Consider the following 23,679-nt stretch of genomic DNA (forward strand, 5'->3'; position numbering starts at 1 on the left):
GACAGAGCTCGTTCATTTTCTGGCTCTCTTCCAGTTGGTATGATTGAAAATGACAAGAAAGAAAGAAAGAAAATTAAGTTGTATTAATGTAGAGAATTATAATACAACTTTCAACCACCTCCCCCAAAAGTCACAGGTCCCACATGAAAGAAGTTGTTTGATGATCTGTCCATGTTACTCTCACACAACCTCTTGTTATGAGGTGCCTAGTTTAGCCTCCATGAATAGTTCCTCTAATTATTTACCCCAGGTAAAGGGTATAAACCTGTGGTGGCAATCCTCCCTCCCCTTCTGTGATAGGAAATGAAGGAACCCAAGAAGGAAGGAAGGGAGGAATGGCACATTGCTGTGGAGAGAAGTAACGCCTGCTTCTTTAGGGCCTTACAGTTACAGTTCAGATAGCATCTGGTAAAACGTTCTCAGGTTTGAGCACACAGCTCATGCAAATGAGGAACTGCCAAAGTTTTGAGGGAAAAGGAATTTGGGGAATAGTCTAATACTTTACCCACAGTGGGTTCTCATTTTATCCATGACAGTAAAATAGAGAGGCACAGAATTTAAGAAATGAGTGGCACCTCAGCAGGCATCTATTCTACTAAACAGTCAGTTCTTGCCAGCTTTTCCTTGAAACACTCCAATGACAGGGCTTCATTGTCTCTTGAGGCTTCCCCTGCCCCCGCCTCCCCTTCATCTTTTGGATAGGTCTCGTTATCAGGAAGTTTTTCCAGACATTTTCTTAGTTAGCTTCTGTGCTTCTGGCTCTGCCATTTAGGACCAAGTAGAATGAAAGCCAACACTCCCTGTCTCCAGCTTAGCTTTTCAAATACTTGTGGATATATCTTCCTGAATCTTCTCTTCCTCAGGGTAAACCTTCCTGTTCCTTCCACTAATCCTTACACGGTGGGGACCCAAGACCCTTCCCAGTGTCACTTGTCCATATGTTGTCCAGCTTATCAATGGCCTTCATGATCTGGGACCCCCAGATGTGCCTAGAAGGGCCCAGACTGCTTGGGACCAGGATAGGCACAGGGGCACTGTCCCCTCTCCTGTGTCACCTACCCTTTTCCTCTTGTAAGCTTTGCCTCACTTAGTGCAGCTTTCCTGTATTACTTCCCATGGTTCACTCACTGACCTTGTAGTTTGCTCTGACACACACCACCCACTTCAGACAATCTGCTGTCTTGTGAAAGTTGGAGTGTTTTTTTTTTGTTTTCTTTTCTCAAAACTGAGCGTCAGACTTTCTTTTCATCCCTATTGAACTTCATCTTTGTGGATCTGACCCAGTGTTCTAACCAGTCAGAAGCTTCTTGTGTCCTCCCTCTGCCATCCACCAAGTCAGCTGACCCTCCCACGTGGGCAGATTTGACAAGTTTTTATCCAAGTCACTGACAAAAAAGCAGCGTAGCCCAGGGCCCACGGCCGAGCGAGTCCTTGGACACTTCCTGCCACGTTTACACCCAACTCCTTTGATCTGGCCATTCCATCCAGTTGTGCCCTCCTCAAGTCTACCTCTTTCTCACAAGATAACTTTTTAAACAAATCTGAGTAACTGTGTCTAGGGCATTCACTGATCTGTCAATTCTCTAATCCTGTTAAAATAGGAAGCCAGGTTTGGGAGGCCTGTCCTTGGTAAGTCCTGCTGGCTCCTTGGGATTATTGCTACCTTCTTGTCTAGGTGAACACTTGCCAGCTCTTTAATGATATTGGCCTAGAATTTTTCAGGAATTAAAGTTAGACTCATCGACCTACATTGTAGACAGATACCAAACACTCCTTTTTCTTTTCTTTTTTCTTTTTTTTTTAATTTAAATTTATTTATTTAAGTTTTCAACATTCAGTTCCACAAAATTTTGGGTTCCAAATTTTCTCCCCATTTCTCTCCACCCCCCACCCCTGAACACGGAGCATTCTAATTTCCCCTATCACCAATCTGTCCTCCCTTCTAACATACCTCCCTTCCCTTATCCCCATCTTCTCTTTTGTCCTGTAGGGCAAGATAAATTTCTATACCCCATTACCTGTATTTCTTATTTCCTAGTTGCAAGAAGAATACTTAACAGTTGTTCCTAAAGCTTTTGAGTTCCAACTTCTCTTCATCCCTCCCCCCGACCCATTTCCTTTGGGAAGGCAAGCAATTCAGTATAGGCCATATCTGTGTAGTTTTGCAAATGACTTCCCTAATAGTCATGTTGTGTAAGACTAACTATATTTCCCTCCATCCTATCCTGCCCCCCGTTTCTTCTATTCTCTCTTTTGATCCTATCCCTCCCTAAGAGTGCTCCCTCCTCCTACTGCCCTCCCTTCCATTATCCGCCCAACCCTGCTTATCCCTTTCTCCCCCACTATCCTGTACTGTAAGATAGGTTTTCATACCAAAATGAGTGTGCATTTTATTCCTTCCTTTAGTCGAATGTGACGAGAGTAAGCTTCATGTTTTTTCTCTTACCCTCCCCTCTTTTTCCCTCCACTAAAAAGTCTTTTGCTTGCCTCTTTTATGAGAGATAATTTGCCCCATTCCATTTCTCCCTTTCTCCTCCCAATATGTTTCTCTCTCACCACTTAATTTCATTTTTTAAAGATATGATCCCATCCTATTCAATTCACTCTGTACTCTGTGTGTGTGTATGTGTGTATGTGTGTGTGTGTGTGATCCCACCAGCTACCCAGATACTGAAAAATTTCAAGAGTTACAAATATTGTCTTTTCATGTAGGAATGTAAACAGTTCAATTTTAGTTAAGTCCCTTATGACTTCTCTTTGCTGTTTACCTTTTCATGCTTCTCTTCATTCTTGTATTTGAAAGTCAAATTTTCTTTTCAGCTCTGGTCTTTTCATCAAGAATGCTTGAAAGTCCTCTATTTCATTAAAAGACCATTTTTTCCCCTGAAGTATTATACTCAGTTTTGCTGGGTAGGTGATTCTTGGTTTTAGTCCTAGTTCCTTTGACTTCTGGAATATCCTATTACACGCCCTTCTATCCCTTAAGCCGCTAGATCTTGTGTTATCCTGATTGTATTTCCACAATACTTGAATTGTTTCTTTCTAGCTGCTTGCAATATTTTCTCCTTGACCAGGGAACTCTGGAATTTGGCCACAATGTTCCTAGGAGTTTCCCTTTTTGGATGTCTTTCAGGCAGTGTTCTGTGGATTCCTTGAATATTTATTTTGCCCTCTGGTTCTAGAATCTCAGGGCAGTTTTCCTTGATAATTTCATGAAAGATGATGTCTAGGCTGTTTTTTTGATCATGGCTTTCAGGTAGTCCCATAATTTTTAAATTGTCTCTCCTGGATCTATTTTCCAGGTCAGTTGTTTTTCCAATGAGATATTTCACATTATCTTCCATTTTTTTCATTCTTTTGGTTTTGTTTTGTGATTTCTTGGTTTCTCATAAAGTCATTAGCCTCCATCTCTTCCATTCTAATTTTGAAAGAAGTATTTTCTTCAGTGAGCTTTTGAACCTCCTTTTCCATTTGACTAATTCTGCTTTTGAAAGCATTCTTCTCCTCATTGGCTTTTTGAACCTCTTTTGCCAATTGAGTTAGCCTATTTTTCAAGGTGTTATTTTCTTCAGCATTTTTTTGGGTCTCCTTTAGCAAGGTGTTGACCTGCTTTTCATGCTTTTCTTGCATTTCTCTCATTTCTCTTCCCAGTTTTTCCTTCACCTCTCTAACTTGATTTTCAAAATCCTTTTTGAGCTCTTCCATGGCCTGAGCCCACTGAATATTTATTTTGAATGTTTGGGATATAGAAGCCTTGACTTCTGTGTCTTTCCCTGATGGTAAGCATTGTTCTTCCTCATCTGAAAGGATGGGAGAAGATATCTGTTCACCAAGAAAGTAACCTTCTATAGTCTTATTTTTTTCCACTTTTTTGGGCATTTATCCCAACTTGACTTTTGGGTCCTTTGTCAAGAGTAGGGTATACTCTGGGAATCTGTAAGATCTCAGTTCCTCCAAGGTGGCACAATCAAGCGTGTACTGGTCTGGGTGCAGGGAAGAATTTTTATGCCCAGAATCTTAGCAGAGTTTCCTCTCCCCAGCCACCTGGCCTCCAGTTCTGCCAGGTTAGCACTGGGGGCTGATTTTCAGATAAACTGGATGGGCAGGGCCACCATTCAGTGTGAGACAAAGACCAGCTCCCCCAGGCTTCCACACAGGGCCGAAGGAAGAATCAGCTCCTCAGTGCCCCCAGGGTTTGTCTGTGATGTGTTCTCTGAGGCGGCTACCTGCTGCCAGAGCTATGGGAAGGCCCTTCTCCCTTCCTGGCCAGCTAAAAAATCACCGTCACTGACCTTTGGTGCCTGTGGGTTAAGGGATCTGGGAACCACTGCTCCTGGGACTGGGGATTCTGCGACTGGAGATTCCACCCCCAAGGGCTGTTTGTGAGAGATGTTTCCCATGGGCCTTTCAGGTCACCCTGGGCTGGAAATCTCCTCCACTCTGTTGTTCTCCACTTCTGCTGCTCCACAATTTGTTGAGAGTCCCTCTCTACAGGTATTTTATGGGCTGTGTGGGGAGAGCCTCCGCATCTATGTCTTTCTACTCTGCCGTCTTGGCTCTGCCCCAAACACACCTTTTTCAAAGTGAGAAGAGTGGTTTTTCCTTCTGCAGTCCTGTTGTTCGTGACTTAAGAATATCCTTGACAGTGTCTTCTGCACGGCCTCTTTTAGTCTGTCTGACTCTCTGGGGTCTCTCCTCAGAGTGCTGCACAGAGATGGTACCTGGCAGTATGATGGGTCATACAGGCGATGCTTGCCACGCTGTACTGTTTGTCTCTAACCCTACACAATCAGATCTCGTGTCTTGTGCAGGAAAAAATTGTGAAACCATTTAATAAACTCCTGTCCAGTCAGATGTGTTTTCAGAATCAGCAAGTGATGGGTTGGATTTGTAGATCTTGTGTGAAGATTTAGGCTGTGCTATCTCAGCTTAGCTCTAGACACTGGATGCCCAGCAGATGTGTCTATTTAGGGAGGGCTATAGTAAGAATGTGATGGCATTTGACAACTTGGGTTTTCAGCATAAAAGTATATTCCTAATACAGCAAATATCATTCTAATAAAAATCTCTATATGACAAAATGATTCCCAAAGCCCAACAGATAACAAGATAAAAGAAATTAGAAGGGCCTGTGGAACCTGAGTAGGATTTGATTAATGATGTTATTAACTTAATTAACACTTTATGTTTTTCAAAACATTTTCACAGTTGTTATCTGTTTGATATTATCAGCATCCATCTGGACCCGACTGGGCCTGTCATTTCACTGGAGTAGGATTTTCTTAGAACAAATTTTTTCAAAAACCAATTCAGATAAAAAATTCCTTGGCAGTTTCTAGTCTTAGATAGTTGCCTGGAACACCGATAAGTTAAATGACATGGTCATAGCCACACAGCCAGGAGGTGTCAGAGGCAGGCCTTGGACCCAGGGAGCTCTCTTCCTGACTCTGAGACTAGCTTGTGCACTCTTACACCAGGCTTTGTCTCCTCCCATTTGTAAAGATGAAGACCTTGAAGCCAGGAGAAATTTTGACTTGGCCAGCTCAACACAGTTAGCTTATGACAGAGATAGAACTGGCACCATTTTTTCTTATGCTGAATTTATACTGTGAAACTCCAGCTGTCTATTCTGTATTTTGAATTTTACCTTTGGGTTTGTCTGAACAATTCTCAATGACTTTGACCATTAGGTTTTTTTGTTTTGTTTTGTTTTTTACCTCAGCCAAGACCTTGGCCCCCTCCTCAGCTATGCCAAGCACACACACTTCACAGAGTTATTTTTTGTGTTTTCAGAGCAAAAGGGAATCAGATAATAGGAGGAAAGAGTGGCCTAAGAAGTTGTTGCATCCTTTCTTGAGAGATTTTGTTTCAGTCCTTGGTGTTTGGGATCACACTGATGGAAGGATTCATCTTTGTTATCATTCAATAGTTAGCTCTTTGATACTGGCTGATTGACTCTGTTTTACTTATTTGTGGCTGCCATGAGGAGTTTGGGGTATTATCGGTGGGTTGAGAGAGTTCGCGTTTGCTTTGGCCTAATATTCCCTAGCTCTGTGGCCATAGGCAAGTCCCTTAGTCTCTCTCTAAGCTACTGCCTCCATCCTAGCATTGTTGGGAGGAAATAAGGTTGAACACTAGCCTCACTTTCCCTGCTTCTTCTAGGTTGACTTTATCGATTGGGTGGACAACATGTGGCCAAGGCACTTGAAGGAAAGCCAGACAGAGTCCACCAATGCCATCCTGGAGATGCAGTACCCCAAAGTGCAGAAGTAAGTGAAGGCACCAGTCCCTGGGCTACGTGTGCAGGCAGTGGGAAGCAGAATAAGCTAATCCCAGAAGAATTCTGTCATTTGGGGAAAGGAGGATTTAAAATTTCAAGCAAAATCTAAACTAAAATCATGTAGATAAGAAAGATCTCTGTCTAGCAGCTGAGTCACATCCAGACTCAACTTTCTTCCCCCTCAGAGTGAGAACATGGAGTGGTAAGGATGAACGTAAAGAAGAGGGTGGTATGGCTGTCAAGACCTCCTACATAACTTATGATCCAGGATGGTGGGGTTGGGGCTTACCTGAGCAAAGGGAGTCAGTCATCAGTAAGCATTTATTGAGCATCTGCTGTATGATGGGCTCTGGAAAGGCGGACAGAAAGGTCATAGACCCTGTCAAGAAGCTCACATTCTGTTGGGAGACAGAGTGTGTGTGTGTGTGTATGCACATACACGTGTGTGTCCTCATGTATGTGTGTTCGTGCATGCTTGTGTGTGTGTGTGCTTGCATGCGTGTGTATGAAGATGAAAAATGAATACAAGGTAATGGAGGAGGGGAGGCAAGAACCCCCAAGAACAAGGACTCCTTCTACATGTAAGGGCTTTCTTATTTCCTCCTAACAAAACCCCTTTGGGAATTTTTATGTTTTTGAGTCCTACAGGTTTAATTTTTGTGTTAGAACTCTGTTTGTAGGACAGTTGGAAAGATCACAGGATCTCCTTGATGTTTTCCAGGATCACCCCCCTGTCATACATTGACCCATGTCCAAGCCTAGTATTCTATTTTTCCTGATGCTTGAGTTTTTCTTATCTGCTTGTTGAATTGCAATTCATTCTCTTTGGAAAATTCAATGAAGACTCTGGAGCCTTCAGCCTGTATAGCGAATGCACTTGCAAAGTTATGTTGGCTTTATGAACTGTTACATCTTTCGTTGTCCTGATGTGTCTCCTCCTTTGGCGCCAGGTACTGTCTCATGAGCGTCCGGGGCTGCTACACAGACTTTCACGTGGACTTCGGTGGCACCTCTGTATGGTACCACATACACCAGGGAGGAAAGGTACGGCGCCATCTGTGGAGAGATGTTTGTGTTGGGAGTCATTTAGTCTGAGTAGTGGCATGTTGGAGCCCTTGTAGAAAATCAGCGCCTGGCATCACTATTTTGTACAGAGAGTGCTATCGTTTGGTCTTTGGCTAGAGTCTGGTGAGGAGTTGTTTTAGGCAGCTGCACACACAGGGCTACCCACCTTGGAAGGGTTCTTGAGCCCCAGCTAAGTCCAGGAAGTCAGAAGGCCAAAGGCTGCGAGTGACCGAGAAAGCTTTTCTTGTACAGTGAGATTCCTTAGTAACATCTGCAAGGAAATTTCTGAGCCATTCTGGGGGGAGACATGAAGTAGAAGACACAGAATTGTTCTATTGCTGTAGTTCAGCAACACTGAATACCTGCTTTGTGCAAGGGGAGAGTCCGTGTGGCATAGTGAGCCAGGGGCCAGACTCACGTCAAGAAAGCCTGTACTCAGGTGCTGCCTCTGTGCATTCTAAGCAAGTTTATTAGCTTTTAGTGCCCCAGCACTGTTCTCTTCTCTCTCTCTCTCTCTCCCTCCCTCTTCCCCTCCCTCCCTCCTTCCCCGCTTTCTCTCTCTTTTTGAGGCAGTTAGTTAAGTGACTTGCCTAGGGTCACACAGCTAGTAAGTGTCTAAGGCTGGATTTGAACTCAAGTCCTCCTGACTCCAGGATTGGTGCTCTATTCATCATACCACCTAGCTACTGTATGCCCCAAGTCTCTTAAGACTGTAAGTTATTGAGAAAAAGAGTGTGTTAAGTACCAGGGGCAGAGAGATGAATGAGAGTCCCTGCCTTCAAGGAACTTCTTTTACACTGTGAGCTAAAAGTGATTGATAAGTGCAGTAAATTTGGACTTGGATTTACCTCTGGACTGTAGAAACATCCTTCTGAAATTTGACCCAATCTGCTGCTCTTTTGCCCATTTTTCAAAGCTTGGCAATCACCCACAGTGGTCCTATGGAGACTGGCATCTTCCTATGGAATGGCAGGCTGATGTTAATTGAAGGCCAGCAATGGGGAAGACTCAGGGAACCCGAGTCCAGACCCCTTCTCTGGTGCCTGCTCCCAAGGAAAGACGTGCCAAGTCCAGGAGAGCCTCAGTTTGCCCATCTGTAAAATGAGAGGATTTGACTAAATAGCCTGGGAGGTCCCTTCCACTCTAAATCTCAGATCTAGTCGTGCAACTAAAGGCTTTTGACCTCATTCTGTCCTCTGCTAGAAGTGAACTAGAGGGTACCATGAATGGGTCTGGCAGAAAAGAGTAATCTTGGGTTGAAAGATCACATGGTTTAAAATTAAGGGTCTTGAGCCCCAGCAACCATTAGTTCATAGAGGGAGTTAGCTTATCAAGGGTTCTATCAGTGACTCTTCACACACTGAAGTTTTTTACTCCCAGGTCTTCTGGCTCATACCACCTACGGCCCAAAACCTGGAACTGTATGAGAATTGGCTGCTGTCAGGGAAACAGGGAGACATCTTCCTGGGTGACCGTGTGTCAGAATGCCAGCGCATCGAGCTCAAGCAGGGATACACCTTTGTTATCCCCTCGGGTAAGCAGAGCAGAGAGCTGCCCCTACCTTCCCTTGAACCCAAAGATATTGAGCATGTGGAGTGATGCTAGGTAACATTCACTGTGTGCAAGCATCCGATACAGGTGGTGAGGCACCTAGAAGTGGATCCACGTCCATTGAGAGACTACATTCAACACATTCCCATAACTTCTGTTATTTAGCTTTCATTAACCCTGTCCCTAAGCCTTCTCGACCCTGTTTATGATGTGTACACAATGAATTCTTTCTGCTGTTCTCCTTTCACTACATGGCAGTAGTCAGTGTAGCTAATGGTAATTTGATTCTACCTTGTGATTCTACATTCCTTCTTTTAAATCTTTCCATATTTCTTTTCAATTCTTCATTTCATTGTTTCCTATGGTGCAGCAATTATATTCCATTGTATATCATAATTCATTTTTTAAGTGGTTCTCATTTTATTTTTTTAATCTTGAAGCCTCCACCTTCTCTCCCTCTATCCCTCTTTCTGTTGAAAAAGAAAGGAAAACAAACCCCCCCTGGGAATCAGTGTGCGCATTGCTCAGCCATGCCCCCGTCTGCACCTGGGCCTAGCGCCTCTCTGGGTCATCGTGAACCCTCTGCAGTTGTGCTCGATCCTTGTGCTCAGGTCTCTCAGAACGGCTTGTCTTTATGATGTTGTGATTGTGTGAGTTGTTCTCCTGCATGTACCTTTTATTCTGTGTTGCTTCCTGTGAGTCTTCCTAGGTTTCTCTGAAGCTCTACATGTCCTCATTCCTTAGAGCACAGTTAGATTCCATTGGACATATTCACCATTCACCATCCTATGAGCGTCCAGTTTGCTTCCAGTCTTTTTGCTACTAGGAATATTTTTGCACAGCTGTGTCTGTCTTTCTTGCCAGTAATGAGCCCACTGGTCCAAGGGGTGTGCACATGCTCATCATTTTTACTCTAGAAGTCTAGAGAGCTTGGGTTTGAGGCGTTGGAGTATATGCCATAAAGCACATAGTAAGCACTTAATATTTTTCCATTCATTCACTCCCAGTATGACTTGATTAGAGAGTTAGAAAACAAATTGCTGCTTGAGGTTTAAAGCAGGGACTTACTGCAAACCAGAGGAAGAAGACTTTCGAAGAGGCAGTCCTTTAGTTGGGCTTTACAGGGGCAGTTAGTTCAGGGGAATATGGGTGTGGGAAGGGCCTTCTGGTCAGCAGAAATTACCTGAAGAGGTTCGTGGAGGTGGAAGAGCCTCACGTGGACGTATGTAGGAGGCTTAGCTTCCCCATCTGGCCAGTTTGTGGATTGCATGAGGAGAGAAGACAGGGCTCAGACTGTGAGGGTGTCAGACTCAGGATAGGCCTTCAGGAGCCTGTGAAGCCTTTTGAGCAGAAGAGTGACTTGATCAGGTCTTTTTGGACAGCAGGCTTCTTCAGGAAGCATAGGACAGGCATTTTGGAGCGAGGGAAAGGAGAGCGAGGAAGGGACAAATCCTGAAGGGAGCTGTTGAAGGTTTCCAGGCCAAGGTGATCCTGAGTCCTGAACTTGGGTATTGGCGAAGTTTGGGCCAGGTGTTCAAGAGGTGTCTGTGGCCTGGCCCTTCTGAGCACGGGGGTATGGGGGAGTGGGGGTGGGAGAAGGACGGTTGTCTCTTCCACCACCCCTCCTAAGAAGTGGTGAAAATGGAGTAGGGCTCCCCCAGGAAGAAGGACAGAGGATCACGCTAGGATTGGGGGGAGAGCTTATCACTTCTTCTCCAAGAGAATCCTTCTCTAACTTGAGACATTGTTGGTTCTCCTACCTCTTTAGGATGGATTCATGCAGTGTACACCCCCACAGACACATTAGTGTTTGGGGGCAACTTTTTGCACAGTTTTAACATCCCCATGCAGCTCAAAATCTACAACATTGAAGATCGGACACGGGTAAGTAAGCAGTGACTAAAGATTGTGAACCTTTTACTCTCAGGTCTTTAGTTTAAATCTTAGCACCTTGGAAAAAGCAGAGAAGTTAAGCATTTTAGCCACTCATATATTCTTGCTTTTTTCTGAGGTCCTGGGTTTCTCATTCCTTATTAGCAGTGAACGGCTAGGAGTCTTCTGGGCCACTTTTAGACCATTTTCTTTTCTTATGTCATCTTTATGCTCTGAATCTTTCATTTCTATATAAACTGCTAGTAAACAATATTTAAATTTTTAAAAACTTATCTTTGTTGTTCTAATAGTTTAACCCAGTAGGATTTGACGTCCTCAAATTTGTGTGCCTGTTATCTTTGCTAAGCACTTTACTGGTTCCATGCCTCTTAATGCAGTATCTCAGTTTGTGTCATATTCGCTGACATTAAGACAGAATCCTAAATAAACAGAAGGCTAAAACTGAACAGACAGACCTTGAGTTCACCCTGAATATGGAAACTAAATCATTGTGTTATTGAAGCACTGGTGTTGTTGAGGAACGTCCTGTTCCTTGGAGGATTCACACACAATAGGAGTTGCTTTATTTGCAGAATTAAAATCACAAATGTTCTTGAAGTTAAGTAGCAGTAATTCAGTTAAGTCATGATGAAAGAAATTTCAGAAAATGAAAATAATGTGGAGGTGAAGCTGTAGAGGACAGTGATTTGCAATAGAAAAATGTGTAGTTTATTCGATAGTAAAAGCAAAGTTACATCCTAATTCCTTTTCGTTCTCTGGGCCTTAGTTTCCCCCTCTTTAAAATGAGGAGTTGAACTCGATGACCTAAGGTCCTTTCTAACTTTAAATTGGACCCTGTGATCCTATAACCAAAGGCCCAAACTGTGACAGGTTTCTTCTGTGTTTCCCTTTCTGTTGAGGCTCCAGTAACTTGTAGCTTCTTGGATTGTTATTTGACTGACGGAGAGGAGCCACTTCTACATCTTTTTGTGGCATTAAAGTTGAGAGGAAAGGCAATTTTTCCAGAGTACCTAAAGCTAGCAGCCTCCTTTGAGTCTTGAAAGTTTTCAAGTATACTTTCTAATTGTCTGAACAGATTCATGAACATTGATCCATTCCTAGAATCTGTAAACAAAAATCCCTCTCCAACACTACCACATTGGATCATCTCTGCATGGCCAGTCAACTTCTCCCAGCACCAGCATACAGAGGTGGTGCAGAGGTACCAGAAGCCTCACTGGGTGGTAGCCCAGGCATATAGTTCTGTTCTCTGCATCATTCTTTGTAGACCAGGAATGAGTAAAGTGCGCTCATCTACAACCTGGGTACCTGCAAAATGGCTGGCAGCTCTTGGAAGACTGTCCCAATCTGGGTTTTGTCTTCCAGTACTATGCCGAGCATTGTGCCTTGTCCTTAGTAGGTACTTCCTAATGACTTGAATGGACATGAAATCTACTTTGTGAAGCTTATGAGAAAGCAGCTCACTCTACATAAAAGTTCTTTGAAAGGGACAAAGTGCGATCAGAATGCAGGCTGATCTTGCCTAGACTGTGTCCAGAGACCAGCTGCGTGAACAGCTCAGCCATTAGGGCTGTTCTAAGCCCAACTTTTCCTCTCCCTCCACTGAAGCTGGGGTGGTGATCCTTGGAAGTCTCAATTGGAGAAGAAAAGCTAACAAGATTCTTCATTAATAGGTCACACACTTCTATATACACGTTTGTCAGACAGTTTTTGTCACTGCTGTTCTGTCTGGCATTTGACAATGTGAGTGAAACAGCATGATGGGGCAGGTCAATCCCAGATCATTCTCTTGAGCTCCAAGCTAAAAGCTTGAATACTGAAGGCCCATATCCTGTCCTTTCTTACCATATTATCCATGTTCCTAAGACGCTTCAAACAAAATCCAAGAAATGATGGAGCTTAGAAACTGTCACTTCTAACCAGTAGAGAAGGACAAACCTCCCTTCCTGCTTCCTCTTCTTTTCCTGTCTTTTTACCAGAGCTAACAGTGAAGGGGTAGGATCTTAGCCTCAGAGCAGTAAAGAAAACAACACTTTATAGCATGACCTTCCTCTGAGGGCTGCGTGGCCCTGGATCAATCCCCTTTTTGCCTAGGGAACACCTCAAGTGCCTGGAAAAAGCTACCTATCTGCTTGCTTTACCTGTACTCGCAGATGTCTCCATTCCACCCAGAAGGAGATTTGGAAGTTCTTAGGGAGTCTAGATTCAAAACAGCTTCTCAAGTATGTGGTTGAATTCTCTATTGCACAGCACAGCAGGAAGCAGGCTCAGTGGGGTGCAGATCCTCACACAGTCAGTGGCTTCCCTTCATAGCATGGCATGTACTACTCCACATTCTGGGGACTGCTTGCATTGTTTTAGTTAGAGCAGGACAGTCTTCTTGGGGGGCAAGGGAGAAAGCCATGGTTGACTACAGCGACAGATTTCTAGTCTTCATGCACATGCAGGTAGCTTGTCCACATCTACCCTATCACCCCTTTCTGCTTCAAAGTTCAGTGCCATTCAACAACTATTTAAGGTGCCTACTGTGTGCAGGGTACCATGGGCCAGGCTGTGGACTTTCATAACTTCCAAACAGATCCTTGCCACTTCTCAAAGGATAGATCTTATCCTGGGGGTTCTCTTTTGTTAAGGGAATTGGATCCCAGAACAATTTTCTGAATTAGCTGTCATATCTGTCTTTGTCTAGCAGATTTACCCTAAAACCCACATCCAGAAAATTTTTCATATACACAAATTTCTTTTTTTAATTTTCCATTTGACTAAGTCAGGAATTAATAGGTTATTTCCCTTACTAGTTCTGAGTTGATTTTCTGAGCACCAGGCTCCTGTGGTGATTATTTTCTCGAAAAGACTGACTTCCTAGGATGACCAAGCCACTTCTTCTGTGGGATTGTAGAATTTAGCAGGAAGGTGGTTAGTCCACCTAGTCCAAACCTCTCATTTTTTTCAGGGGAGAAAAGTGATGGAACCATAACTAATTATATTACTCAGAATGATAAGGTTCTTTGGAATTAAAGTAACAGTTTGTTCTGCTTATCACCTTGTCCCATGTAGGTCCCAAATAAGTTCCGTTATCCATTCTACTATGAGATGTGTTGGTACGTGTTAGAGCGCTATGTCTACTGCATCACCAACCGCTCCCACCTGACCAAGGATTTCCAGAAAGAATCCCTCAGCATGGGTGAGTACTTGACTTGACTCTCTTTCCTCTAATCTTTGAAACCAAATAATTTCCTCCCCTTGTTGTAGTCTTTAGGGAGTAGGGTAATTCTGAAGACTCCGCTTCCTGTAGTTTTATTTCTAGTCTGATTCCTGTGAGCACCAGAATATGTCCTGTGGTCAGGAGGATGACCTCCCCTGCCCCTCCCCAGCACTTCCAGGCTGCCCAGAGTAGCAATGCACACTTCTTTGTCCTTGAGGCTCTGTTGCTCAGCCCTAGGCTTTTTAGAAAGGTGGCGGGTGAGGCCTGTTTTGGTCCTTGTGGATGGTTTCATAGGTGAATGTTGAATCTGGTCTGTTTTATTGCCTAAAAACAGCATTTGGTAGGTTCTTCAGGGTCTCAAAAAAAAAAAAAAAGAGAAACTAACAATGTAATATCCAAAGGACATATTTTTTTTCTTGTGCAACTTCCACCCTACAGACCTGTGGTTTCACTCTGTCTGCATGCAGGTGGCTGACCCACTGTGCAGCCTGCTGTCTCGTTTCTCAGGGTGCTGAGAACTTTCAAGGCCTGTCCAGGGTCCCAGTGCCCATTTATGCCAGAGGCAGGACTTGTTCTCAGAGGCGCCTCATCTCTGCCATGCTGTCTCTTGTAGTGTCTACACTATCCCTTAAAACATCTGTCCCTCATCATAGTTCTTCACTTCCTTCTGACATTCTGAGAGTTTTCCTGTCCTGTTATAGAATTCATATACCAAGTCTGGGTTATTTCTTGAAGTCTTTGGCTCATCTTTTTTTCTCAGATTTTACAACTATGGATCAGCTATTTATTTATTACCAAAAGAGTTAACTTTCCTCAGATTTTCCTGCCTCCTACTTAGGGGTAGGAACTGTTCCATTCACCATATTTGCACCTCCAACACTGGGCTTACTTCCTGGTACAAGGTAGGTGCTTAATAAATGCTTCTAAGCCCACAGGCAGTTTTGGCATCACTCAGTGCCACTAGCAAAACTCAGCAGTGGTCATGGGTAGTACAGGCAGCCCTGAGCGGAAAAACGAAAGCAGCAGGAAACATGGAAAAGAGAAAAGCAGATGCAGGAGCATGAGGAGGTCAGAGGGAAAGCCAATCAAGTTCTGTGTGCTAGAATGTCACCAGAAGTCATCCTCATTTCCTTGGGAACCTTTATTTGCTCTAGAGAAACATTTCCTTGGTGTCCTAAATAGAAGTCAGTCTTCAGACTGGGACAGGTAGGACAGAAATGACTGATAGAAGGCTATAACAAGAGAAGGAGCCGTCAGCAACCTTCTGGGAGCTGCTTCCTGGAACCAAGCAAAGTACATCCCAAGGACTGCTGAGCACCTTGGGTCTCTGGTGAGAGCCTTGAAAAATGGGAACAGTACTGCAGGCCTGCAGGTCAGCCAAGTATGCCAGTGTTTCCAATTGAAGAATGGAAATTCTTTACATTTTGGACCAGTGAACTTTACTTGGTGACAAGATTCTAGGATATAAAATGAGCATTTCGAAAGAGGGCTGGTAATCATTAACAGCCAGTATATGTTAAGCAAGAAAAAGATTATTCCAAATAATCTTTTCTATTTTTGATGGTTTATAAAACTGGGAGATCCAGGCAATGGAATGTACTTGGCATTTGACAAAGTTTTTTAATTGTAGTCCCTTGGACAGGCTGCCTGACTGTGGTGTGGGTAGGGGGGTTCAGGGCTGTTGAGCAAATCCCAAAGAGATGTGGTTAATGGACAGCCAGGCCTGGAAGGGTCTCTCCCATGAAGGGTCCAAGATGAAATTTAATGGGGGGAAAAAATCTTAATCTCATGATGTTGCTTTTCAAACTCAGGTGAAAGCTAGCATACAACAACAGTAATAAAAAGTGATTACTAGCTCACGTTTCTAGAGCACCATATGCCAGCTGTTATGCTAAGCACTTTACATTCATATCATTTGGTCCTCACAACAATGCTGGGGGTGGGCGCTCTTTGATCCCCCTGTTATAGTTGAGGAAACTGAGATAGACAGGGTAAGTGACTTGCCCAGGGTCACTCAGCTAACAAGTGTCTGGCAGAGTACAGTTCAGTGCAAGTCAGCAGAGCTCCTTCTGCCTGGTGAAAGGCTTGGAGTCCATGGCATGGAGTTCCGCCTTGGCCAGTCAGAAGGCCAGCCATGGTGAGCAGACTCCTGGAAGCTGCGTCTTGCCTCGCAAGACTTAGCAATATCTGCCTTAGAGAAGAACTTGTGGAGGAGCATGGTAGTTCTTTGCAGGCACTAAGGGGGTGGGCGTGGGATGAGAATTGATTTGTTTGGCCCCAGAGGCAGAACCAGAAGCCCCCATTGGCAGTTAGTAACATTTCCTGGGAGACAGAAGGTCCATGGGCCGCCACAGAGAGGTGCTTGGTGCTCTCTTTTCCTCTTAGTGGAGGTCAGTCAGTCAGCAGTATTATTATTAAGCACCTACTGTGTGCAAGGCACTGGGGATCCAGGCACAAAGAAGGAAACAATCCCTTCTCACAACAAACATACACCCTAATACATATAAAAATATCTACAGTATAAAGTGAGTAAATATGTGTATATCATGTATAACCTATGTCAGATTGCTTACCCTCAGGTCAGGGGGGAGAGAATTTGGAACTCAGAATTTTAAAAACAGATTTTAAAATTTGTTTTTACATGTAATTGGGAAAAAATAAAAAATAATTTAGAAAAAATATGTGCATATATGTACAATACATATATATCACAGTGCTGTATTATATACATACGGATGTACACATGCACATTAACTATAAGTTGATAAATGTTACTCCCAAACTATCTTGCATTTTAATTTGTCATGCATATTATATACATATATTCTATGCATATGAACTGTGTGTGTAATGTCCCAAACGTCTTAGTGTGCTTTTGAGCCTTAATAGTTTGAAATAACATTTGATGCCTCCGTTCTTTTCTTCCTAAAACTTCAGCTGTTTGTGTCCTGTGGCCACTTATTAATTGGAGAATGACCCTTATTCTTATAAATTTGAAACAATTCCCTATATATCTTAAAAATCAGACCTTTATTAAAGCTTTAATACCTTAAGACTGCACTAAGGTTTTGGACTAAGAGTTGCATGTATTTATTAACTTATTCCAGACTGTCTTAATTTGGGTTTATAAACATGTATGTATTCTACATAATAAATACAAGCTCTTGTGGGAAGCAGGGAGGGCCCAGGACCAGAAAAGGCTTCACATTGAAAATGGCACCTGGGCTGTACCTTAGAGGAAGAGAGGGCCTCTGAGGTGGAGGTGAGGAGGCTCACTGCAGGTATGGGGGCACTAACAAAAGTCACAGAGACGGTGAGACAGGGTGAGGTGCAGAGGCATGGCCAGTTTGTCTGTTACAGAATACAGGAGACGGGGACTGGTTGGGGGTGAGCCACGAAGGGCTTTCAAAAAGTCAGCAGTTTACATTTTGTCCTAGAGGCAATGGGACAGCACTAGAGTTGGTTGAGTAGTAGTGTCCCATGGTCAGAGCTGAGGAAAGAGCTTAAGGAAATGACTTTGGCCTCAAGGCAGGAGTCAGGTGGGAGAGGGAGAGACTTGAGTCAAGGATAGCAATGAGGAAGCTCTTCCCACAGTCTAAGGGAGAAATGATGAGAGCCAGAATTGAGGTATTAGCTGTGCACATGGAGAGAAGGGAATGGAGGCAAGAAATGGGAGGATAGACATGGGGAGAGTGGTCCACTGATTGAATTCTCGCAGTATAGGGAGAGTTGGGTCAAGGACAGTGCTAAGATTACAGTGACAGGGAGACTGGTGCCACTAGCAGAAGCAGGCAAGTTGGGAAGAGGATTTGGGTTTAGAGAAAAAGATGGTGAGTTGCGTTTTAGATGAGTCAAGTCTTAAGATCTCTCCGAGATATTGGATTTGAAATGTCTAATAAATAATTAGGGATGTGGACCAGAGTTTGGGGGAGAGACTAGGGCTGGCTCTACCTATCTGGCAGTCATCTTCTCAGAGGTGGTGGTTGGATCTCTCTATGGGAACTGGTCATTGTGATATCTTAATGATACCAAGGAAGAGATTAGAAAAAGGGAAATGAAGAGGGCCCAGCCAGTACCTTGGCTGGATCCCCACAGTTAGGGGCCAGACTGTGGATTACAAGTCAGGGAGGAGACTGAGAAGCAGCAGCCACACAGGCTGAGAGCAAACTCAGAGAGGCAAGCATGTCCAGGAGGAAGGGCCACAGAAGCCACAGGAGGTGAATGAGGAATAGATCACCAGAAAGTCTGGGATGGCTGCTGTGGGGAATGAGGCAGGGAAGTAATTAGGGAAGAATCAAATGATTGACTTGCTGTAGAGCTCAGTCGAAGTTGGATAAGTATGCAGCATGATGAGGTTTTTCCAGGTTCATTCACTGGCTCATCATGTATAGAAGGAAGCTGGAGTTTGAACAAAGATGGGTACAGGACAGAGGTACAAGGGGTTCAGAAACTGCGAACAGTAGAGACCTGAAATAACTATTAGGTTTAGTTTGGAGAGAGGAAAAAGTGAAGTCAGAAGAGAAGTAAGTGGTCTGAAAAAGTGCCAGGGGTGGAGGGAATGGCTGTCTCAAAAAGGATGAAGAATAGGTTTAGGAGAAGGCCAGGGTGAAGTGAAATGCCAATAGGGCTGCGGTCTAGTAAGGACATGGGAAGTAGGGACACTGAAGGCAGTGGAACCCTAGTAATGGCCTAATCTAGCATGAGATGCTCCCTTTGTGTGACTGAGGGGCATGAAGGAAGAGGCCATGGGCCTGAGTTCAGTAGAAGATGCTGCACATTCCTGCTCATTTGCTGGAGGGGCTGGAGCAGACCTTGGTGTCCCTTCCAACCCACATGCTGTGGAATTCTGGAAAGAGAGATTCAGCTTTAACATAGCCTGACCTACTGAATTGACTTTGTCTCAAAATGTGAACCTTTTGGCTGTCATAATCTCAGTGTCTCTCGCATGTTAAGTTTGACATGGGATCGCCCTAAGGCTCTATCTTGTGTCCTTATTCTGTTTATTTCTCTGCCTCTGCAGATTTGGAGTTGAACGGTCTGGAGTCTGGAAGCGTAGATGAGGAGGCTTCAGAGAAGGAGCCGAGGCGCCTGAGCAGCCGACGCTCCATCCTTACCAGCCCTATGGCCAACGGAGTCAACGTGGATTATGATGGGCTGGGTAAAACCTGCAGGAACCTGCAAGGACTGAAGAGAACCTTGTCGGTGGACTCGTCCTCAGAGTCTGGCCGGGGCTCCCACAACGGTCAAGTGTGGGAGCCTCAGTGTAGCCCCCGGAAGGACAAGCAGATTCACCTGACTCATTTTGAGCTGGAAGGTCTCCGGTGCCTTGTGGATAAGCTAGAGTCACTGCCATTACACAAGAAATGTGTCCCAACAGGGATTGAAGATGAAGATGCTCTCATCGCTGATGTCAAGGTGAGGCTTCTGGTCTGGCTGAGCAGGCCACCTCCCAAAGGAGGACCAGTGCTGGTGCCTGGCTTTGGGCCCGGTCAGGGGGAGTTCATGTCTTGCAGAGTTTTGAGAGCTTCTGATTTTCTCTGATACCGTTCTACTCTAGCATCTTTCTGTGGCTTCCTGACTCATGCCAGCTTGTACAAGTGCTGTTAGACCTGGTTGATGTGGTATCAAAGTACCAGAGAGACTTTGGTGAGACTTAAGCAAGGCCTCATCCCTCTTGGTCACCAAAAAGATTACATGCTCACTAAGGGCAGTTTTTATTTGAAATCTGTTAGGTAAGATTTCATTTCAAAGAATCTATTTGAAAAACAGCAGCCATTAAGAGAAATAGGTTGGATTTCAGTTTAAAGTTAAAAAGTTTCGCCTTTTCCTAGAAACTGCATGATAGGTTTGTCACTGAAAGGTGGATTCTGCTGGTACAATGGAATTCTTGAGAATCTTATTGGGGAATGAAGGACTCTGAGACCTAAGCCATGTGCATGGCACCTGTGACCATAGGGTGTGCTCTTGTAGCAAATGGGGAAAGGTAACAGAAGTGTCACTTGGAGCCTTAGCCAAGCCTGGCCCTAAACCAGCAGGCCTCTTCCTAGGTTAGAGCAGTGTCTGTCTTAGGACCAGTCAGTGCTTATGTAAAGACCAGAAAGAGCTAACTTTCAGTCTCTTCGTTAACCTTAGACTCTTGTCACAGACCTTGGGTCCTTTCTGGAGACTCTGATTTAAGCTGGTATTTCAAACTGCCCTAATAAAACAGGCCCTCATTCATCCTGAGAAACATTTCTAGAACCTTTCTTTCATTCCTTTGTAGTGTCTGTGCACCTCCCTCCCTCCTGTGAGTCCTTTGCATTCTCTGGAGGACTCTTGACATCTTCTCCCGGCCTATTGAAAGGGATTGTTCTACATTTTCTTGGGTTGCCATTAAGAATAAATCTTATGTGATTATTTTGATTATCTTACATACTCATAAAACTTGCATATTTGTTGATATTTTCCAGTGGACAAGGTTATAATAGATCATAATTCATCTTAATACAGTATCAGGATTCCTTACATGGTATTTTTGGTATACTCTTCTATATCTGGGATCCATGTCCTCATTTACATCCATCTCCCAAAAAAGGGAAATTTCCCTAGGAATGTATGAGTAATCTGAAACTCGGTCTTTTTTTTAAATTTTTAGTAAATATTTTCATTATGTGAACATCAAAGGCTAAGAAATCTTTAAAAATTATCCCAGAAGAAAATATGAAGATATGAATAACTATACAAAGGGGGAATTCCTTTCCACGTTGTAATAAGTGTAGTAAATCTATATCCTGTAGATCTTCTCAGCTGTGTAAGAACTTATTCTAAGAAATAGTTTTGTATTGGATTAAAGCGAGGTGGACTAAAGTTTTTCTAATTAGTACTTTTCCATCTCCGGTTTCGGATTCAGTTTTCTTTTGGCCATCTCTGTGCAGCTAAGAGACCTCCTTTCTTCTGCCATTTCAGGAAAGACACTTCCTAGCTTAGGGATGGCATCTGGATCTCCCTCCATTGAAGAGTAGATTGTCATTTTATTTATAACCGGTGGGTGAAATTGAGGAGAAAGTGAAAGACAGGCTGAGTGGACGGAGAGCAAGAAGTGTGGGAAAAGTTCAAGTCAGAAAGCAAGGTCCTTCTCAGGAGGGGAGGCACTGGGACATGTAGAAGGACCAGCTGCTGTGCTGCTGGGGAGCACCTTTCCACGTCACCTGTGTAAGCTAAGTCAGTTTGGCATCAGGGGTTGGCAGAGATGTGAGAGGTGCAGAATGTCATCCTGACGTTGGGGAAATTCCACACAGTTTGAGTTATGGATAAAAAGGAGCTGGGAGGATTCATTTGAGGTCAATTCCTAGTTTCATTATTATGACAACTTAACTGTATTTGCCCAAACTAAGAAGATTCTAAACCCTGGTTGCTGTTCTTTGTGTTCATCACTTCCTGGGGCAGCCAACAAGTCAGCCAGCACTTACTAAGCACTTACTGTGTGCACGGTACCGTACTTAAGTACTAGGGATCTGAAGAAAGGCAAAAGCAGGCCAGGCCCTCCCAAAACTCCCGTCATAGTGAGAGGACACAGCACATAAACACCTGCATACACAGAGGATCTGTGCAGGGTAAAGTGGAGTCAGTCTTAAAGGGAAGGCTCTGGCATTGAGAGGGGCCAGGAAAGGCTTTTTGCAGAAGGGGGGGATTTCAACTGAGACTGGTAGGAATCCAGGAGGTGGAGATGAGGAAGAAGAATGTTCCAGGCAAAAGGACGCAGAAGATGGAATGTCTTGTTTGAGGCCCAGCAGGGAGGCCAAAGTCACTGGGGAGTAAGAAGAAAGAAGTCTGGTGGGGTGGGAGCAGCCTGGGTGGTGAAGAGCTTTCAGAGCCTAACAGGATTTTATGTTTGATCCTGGCCGTCATAGGGAGCCATTAGAATTGATTGAGTAGGGGAATCCCATGGTCAGACCTGAACTTTAGGAAGTCAGTACGTCCTCATGGTGGATCAGCTGTATAATTTGAAGGTTTTTGATCTGTGCAGTAATGGTATCCTGGAAGTGGGAGGGAGGAGGGTCCCTGAGGCTCGCTGCTTTGCCCACTTTGTTTTGCAAAGGAGAAAACTTAGGCCCAGAGAGGAGCATTAACTTGCCCTAGGACCTGCAGCCAGGTGGTCCCTCAAAGGCGGCTGCAGAGCCACCATTGTGCACTGTGAGGCTGTTTTCCTGCTGTGCTCTCTGGGATATGACCACATTGGACACTGTGTGCCCAGGTAACCTTCAGAGATTGTTCTTCTAACTTGGTTGTAAAATCTCTCCATTCCTGTCTCACAGGCCCTTTGGACCACTAGGTTTTTTAACTCTTAGATTTTGTGGATTCAAATAAATTTTTCTTCACAGTCATTGCCTTCTCTTATGTTAAAGGGATCCATTGAAATAAATTATGAGCAAAGGAAAACCAATTTTATAATCTCCTGTAAGAAGAGAATGATTCGTGACATGTTTTGTTGAATTTTGTTTTATTTTTTAGAGTCAGTAAATCCCTCAAGGGGGTCATCAGTGAGGCCTATCATAAAAAAAAAATCTCTGGGCCTCAGTTTCCTTGTCTGTAAAGTAAAGGCCACTTGATCTCAAAGCCCCTTTTCTAACTCTAAACCATGACCAAGTATTCCTTTACCTAATGTACCCAAAGACAAGAAGGTGTTGTTGAGATCCAAGGTAGGCCATGTAGAGATGCGTGACCACAGTTCCCAAAAAGCCAGGAAAAGGCATCATAGGACATTGTTAGGGTCTGTGCTAGCTCTCAGTGGAGGAAGAATGGAAGACTGGATGAAGAATTCCCCAGTGCTGGTGTCTGTCTTGTAGCAAGTACAGATGTCAGAAGATCAGGAGCAAAAATGGTGGGGAGTAAACTGATAGGAAGTAGGAAAGTGACTTCCCAAGACAGGAAGAGCGGTTTGAAGGGGACTCAGAGTTATGGGGAGAGGAGGCTTCAGCGACAGTCATGCACCCTCTTTGATTCCTGTCTCTGGAGACAGTCTCATTTCCACCCAACAGTTGTGCCCCAACCTTGGATTTGGCTCTTACTGGGTGTCAAGTTCCCACCAGCATTTAAATCTAATAAAGGTATGAAAATGTTAATCATGTTGGACAAATGGAAGGCTTCAGAAAAAGTGTTGGATCCTCTTGGAACAGACTTAGTGCCCAGTTAGGGATTCTACTCTATCCCCCTTCTGGCTTTGGTGACTTCACTGCAACTCCAGAAAGGTCAACCTGGAGGTGCTGAGGGGGCTGGCCTGGGAGTTGGGGGGGCCAAGGTTTATGTTCTGATCAAATGAGAGACAACTTAGCACACAGCAGGTGCTTCATAAATGCTTCCTTCCTTCCATCTTGCCTTCCTTTTGATTCTGGAACCTGTTACCTACCTGACTTTCCTTCTCTGGACCTTAAATTTACTCCTCTATAAGCAGAAGCAGACCAGATGGTTTCTCAGGCCTTCCAGCTTTAAGTCTAGGTTCAGGAGAAACCAGGGGTGAACCCATGGGACCAATATGTGTATTCCTATGAAGCAGAACAGACAAATTCCAATGTATTACATTTATCAGCAATTCCTTCCTCATGAGCCAGCTTTCAAATACAGTCATCCAAAATGGACATAATTCCTCCTGAATTGCACATGTGCGTAGTCTCGTGACCCTGCTGCTGACAGGTCATGTGTAGGATGT

At 44.1% G+C, this 23,679-nt stretch overlaps 1 protein-coding gene across 1 annotated transcript in view; it reads left to right on the forward strand.

Moving 5' to 3' along the window:
• Nucleotides 1–23,679, forward strand: part of KDM2A (lysine demethylase 2A) — a 97,315-nt gene that overhangs the window by 57,431 nt on the left and 16,205 nt on the right. Inside the window, exons 7-12 of the mRNA XM_072639244.1 lie at nucleotides 6,163–6,269; nucleotides 7,231–7,324; nucleotides 8,726–8,879; nucleotides 10,665–10,780; nucleotides 13,847–13,973; nucleotides 19,015–19,409. Of these exons, the coding sequence (XP_072495345.1) occupies nucleotides 6,163–6,269; nucleotides 7,231–7,324; nucleotides 8,726–8,879; nucleotides 10,665–10,780; nucleotides 13,847–13,973; nucleotides 19,015–19,409 (993 nt within the window). The remainder of the gene's footprint in view (nucleotides 1–6,162; nucleotides 6,270–7,230; nucleotides 7,325–8,725; nucleotides 8,880–10,664; nucleotides 10,781–13,846; nucleotides 13,974–19,014; nucleotides 19,410–23,679) is intronic.

Source organism: Notamacropus eugenii, chromosome 2, assembly GCF_028372415.1.
Source record: "Notamacropus eugenii isolate mMacEug1 chromosome 2, mMacEug1.pri_v2, whole genome shotgun sequence".
Lineage (NCBI taxonomy): Eukaryota > Metazoa > Chordata > Mammalia > Diprotodontia > Macropodidae > Notamacropus > Notamacropus eugenii.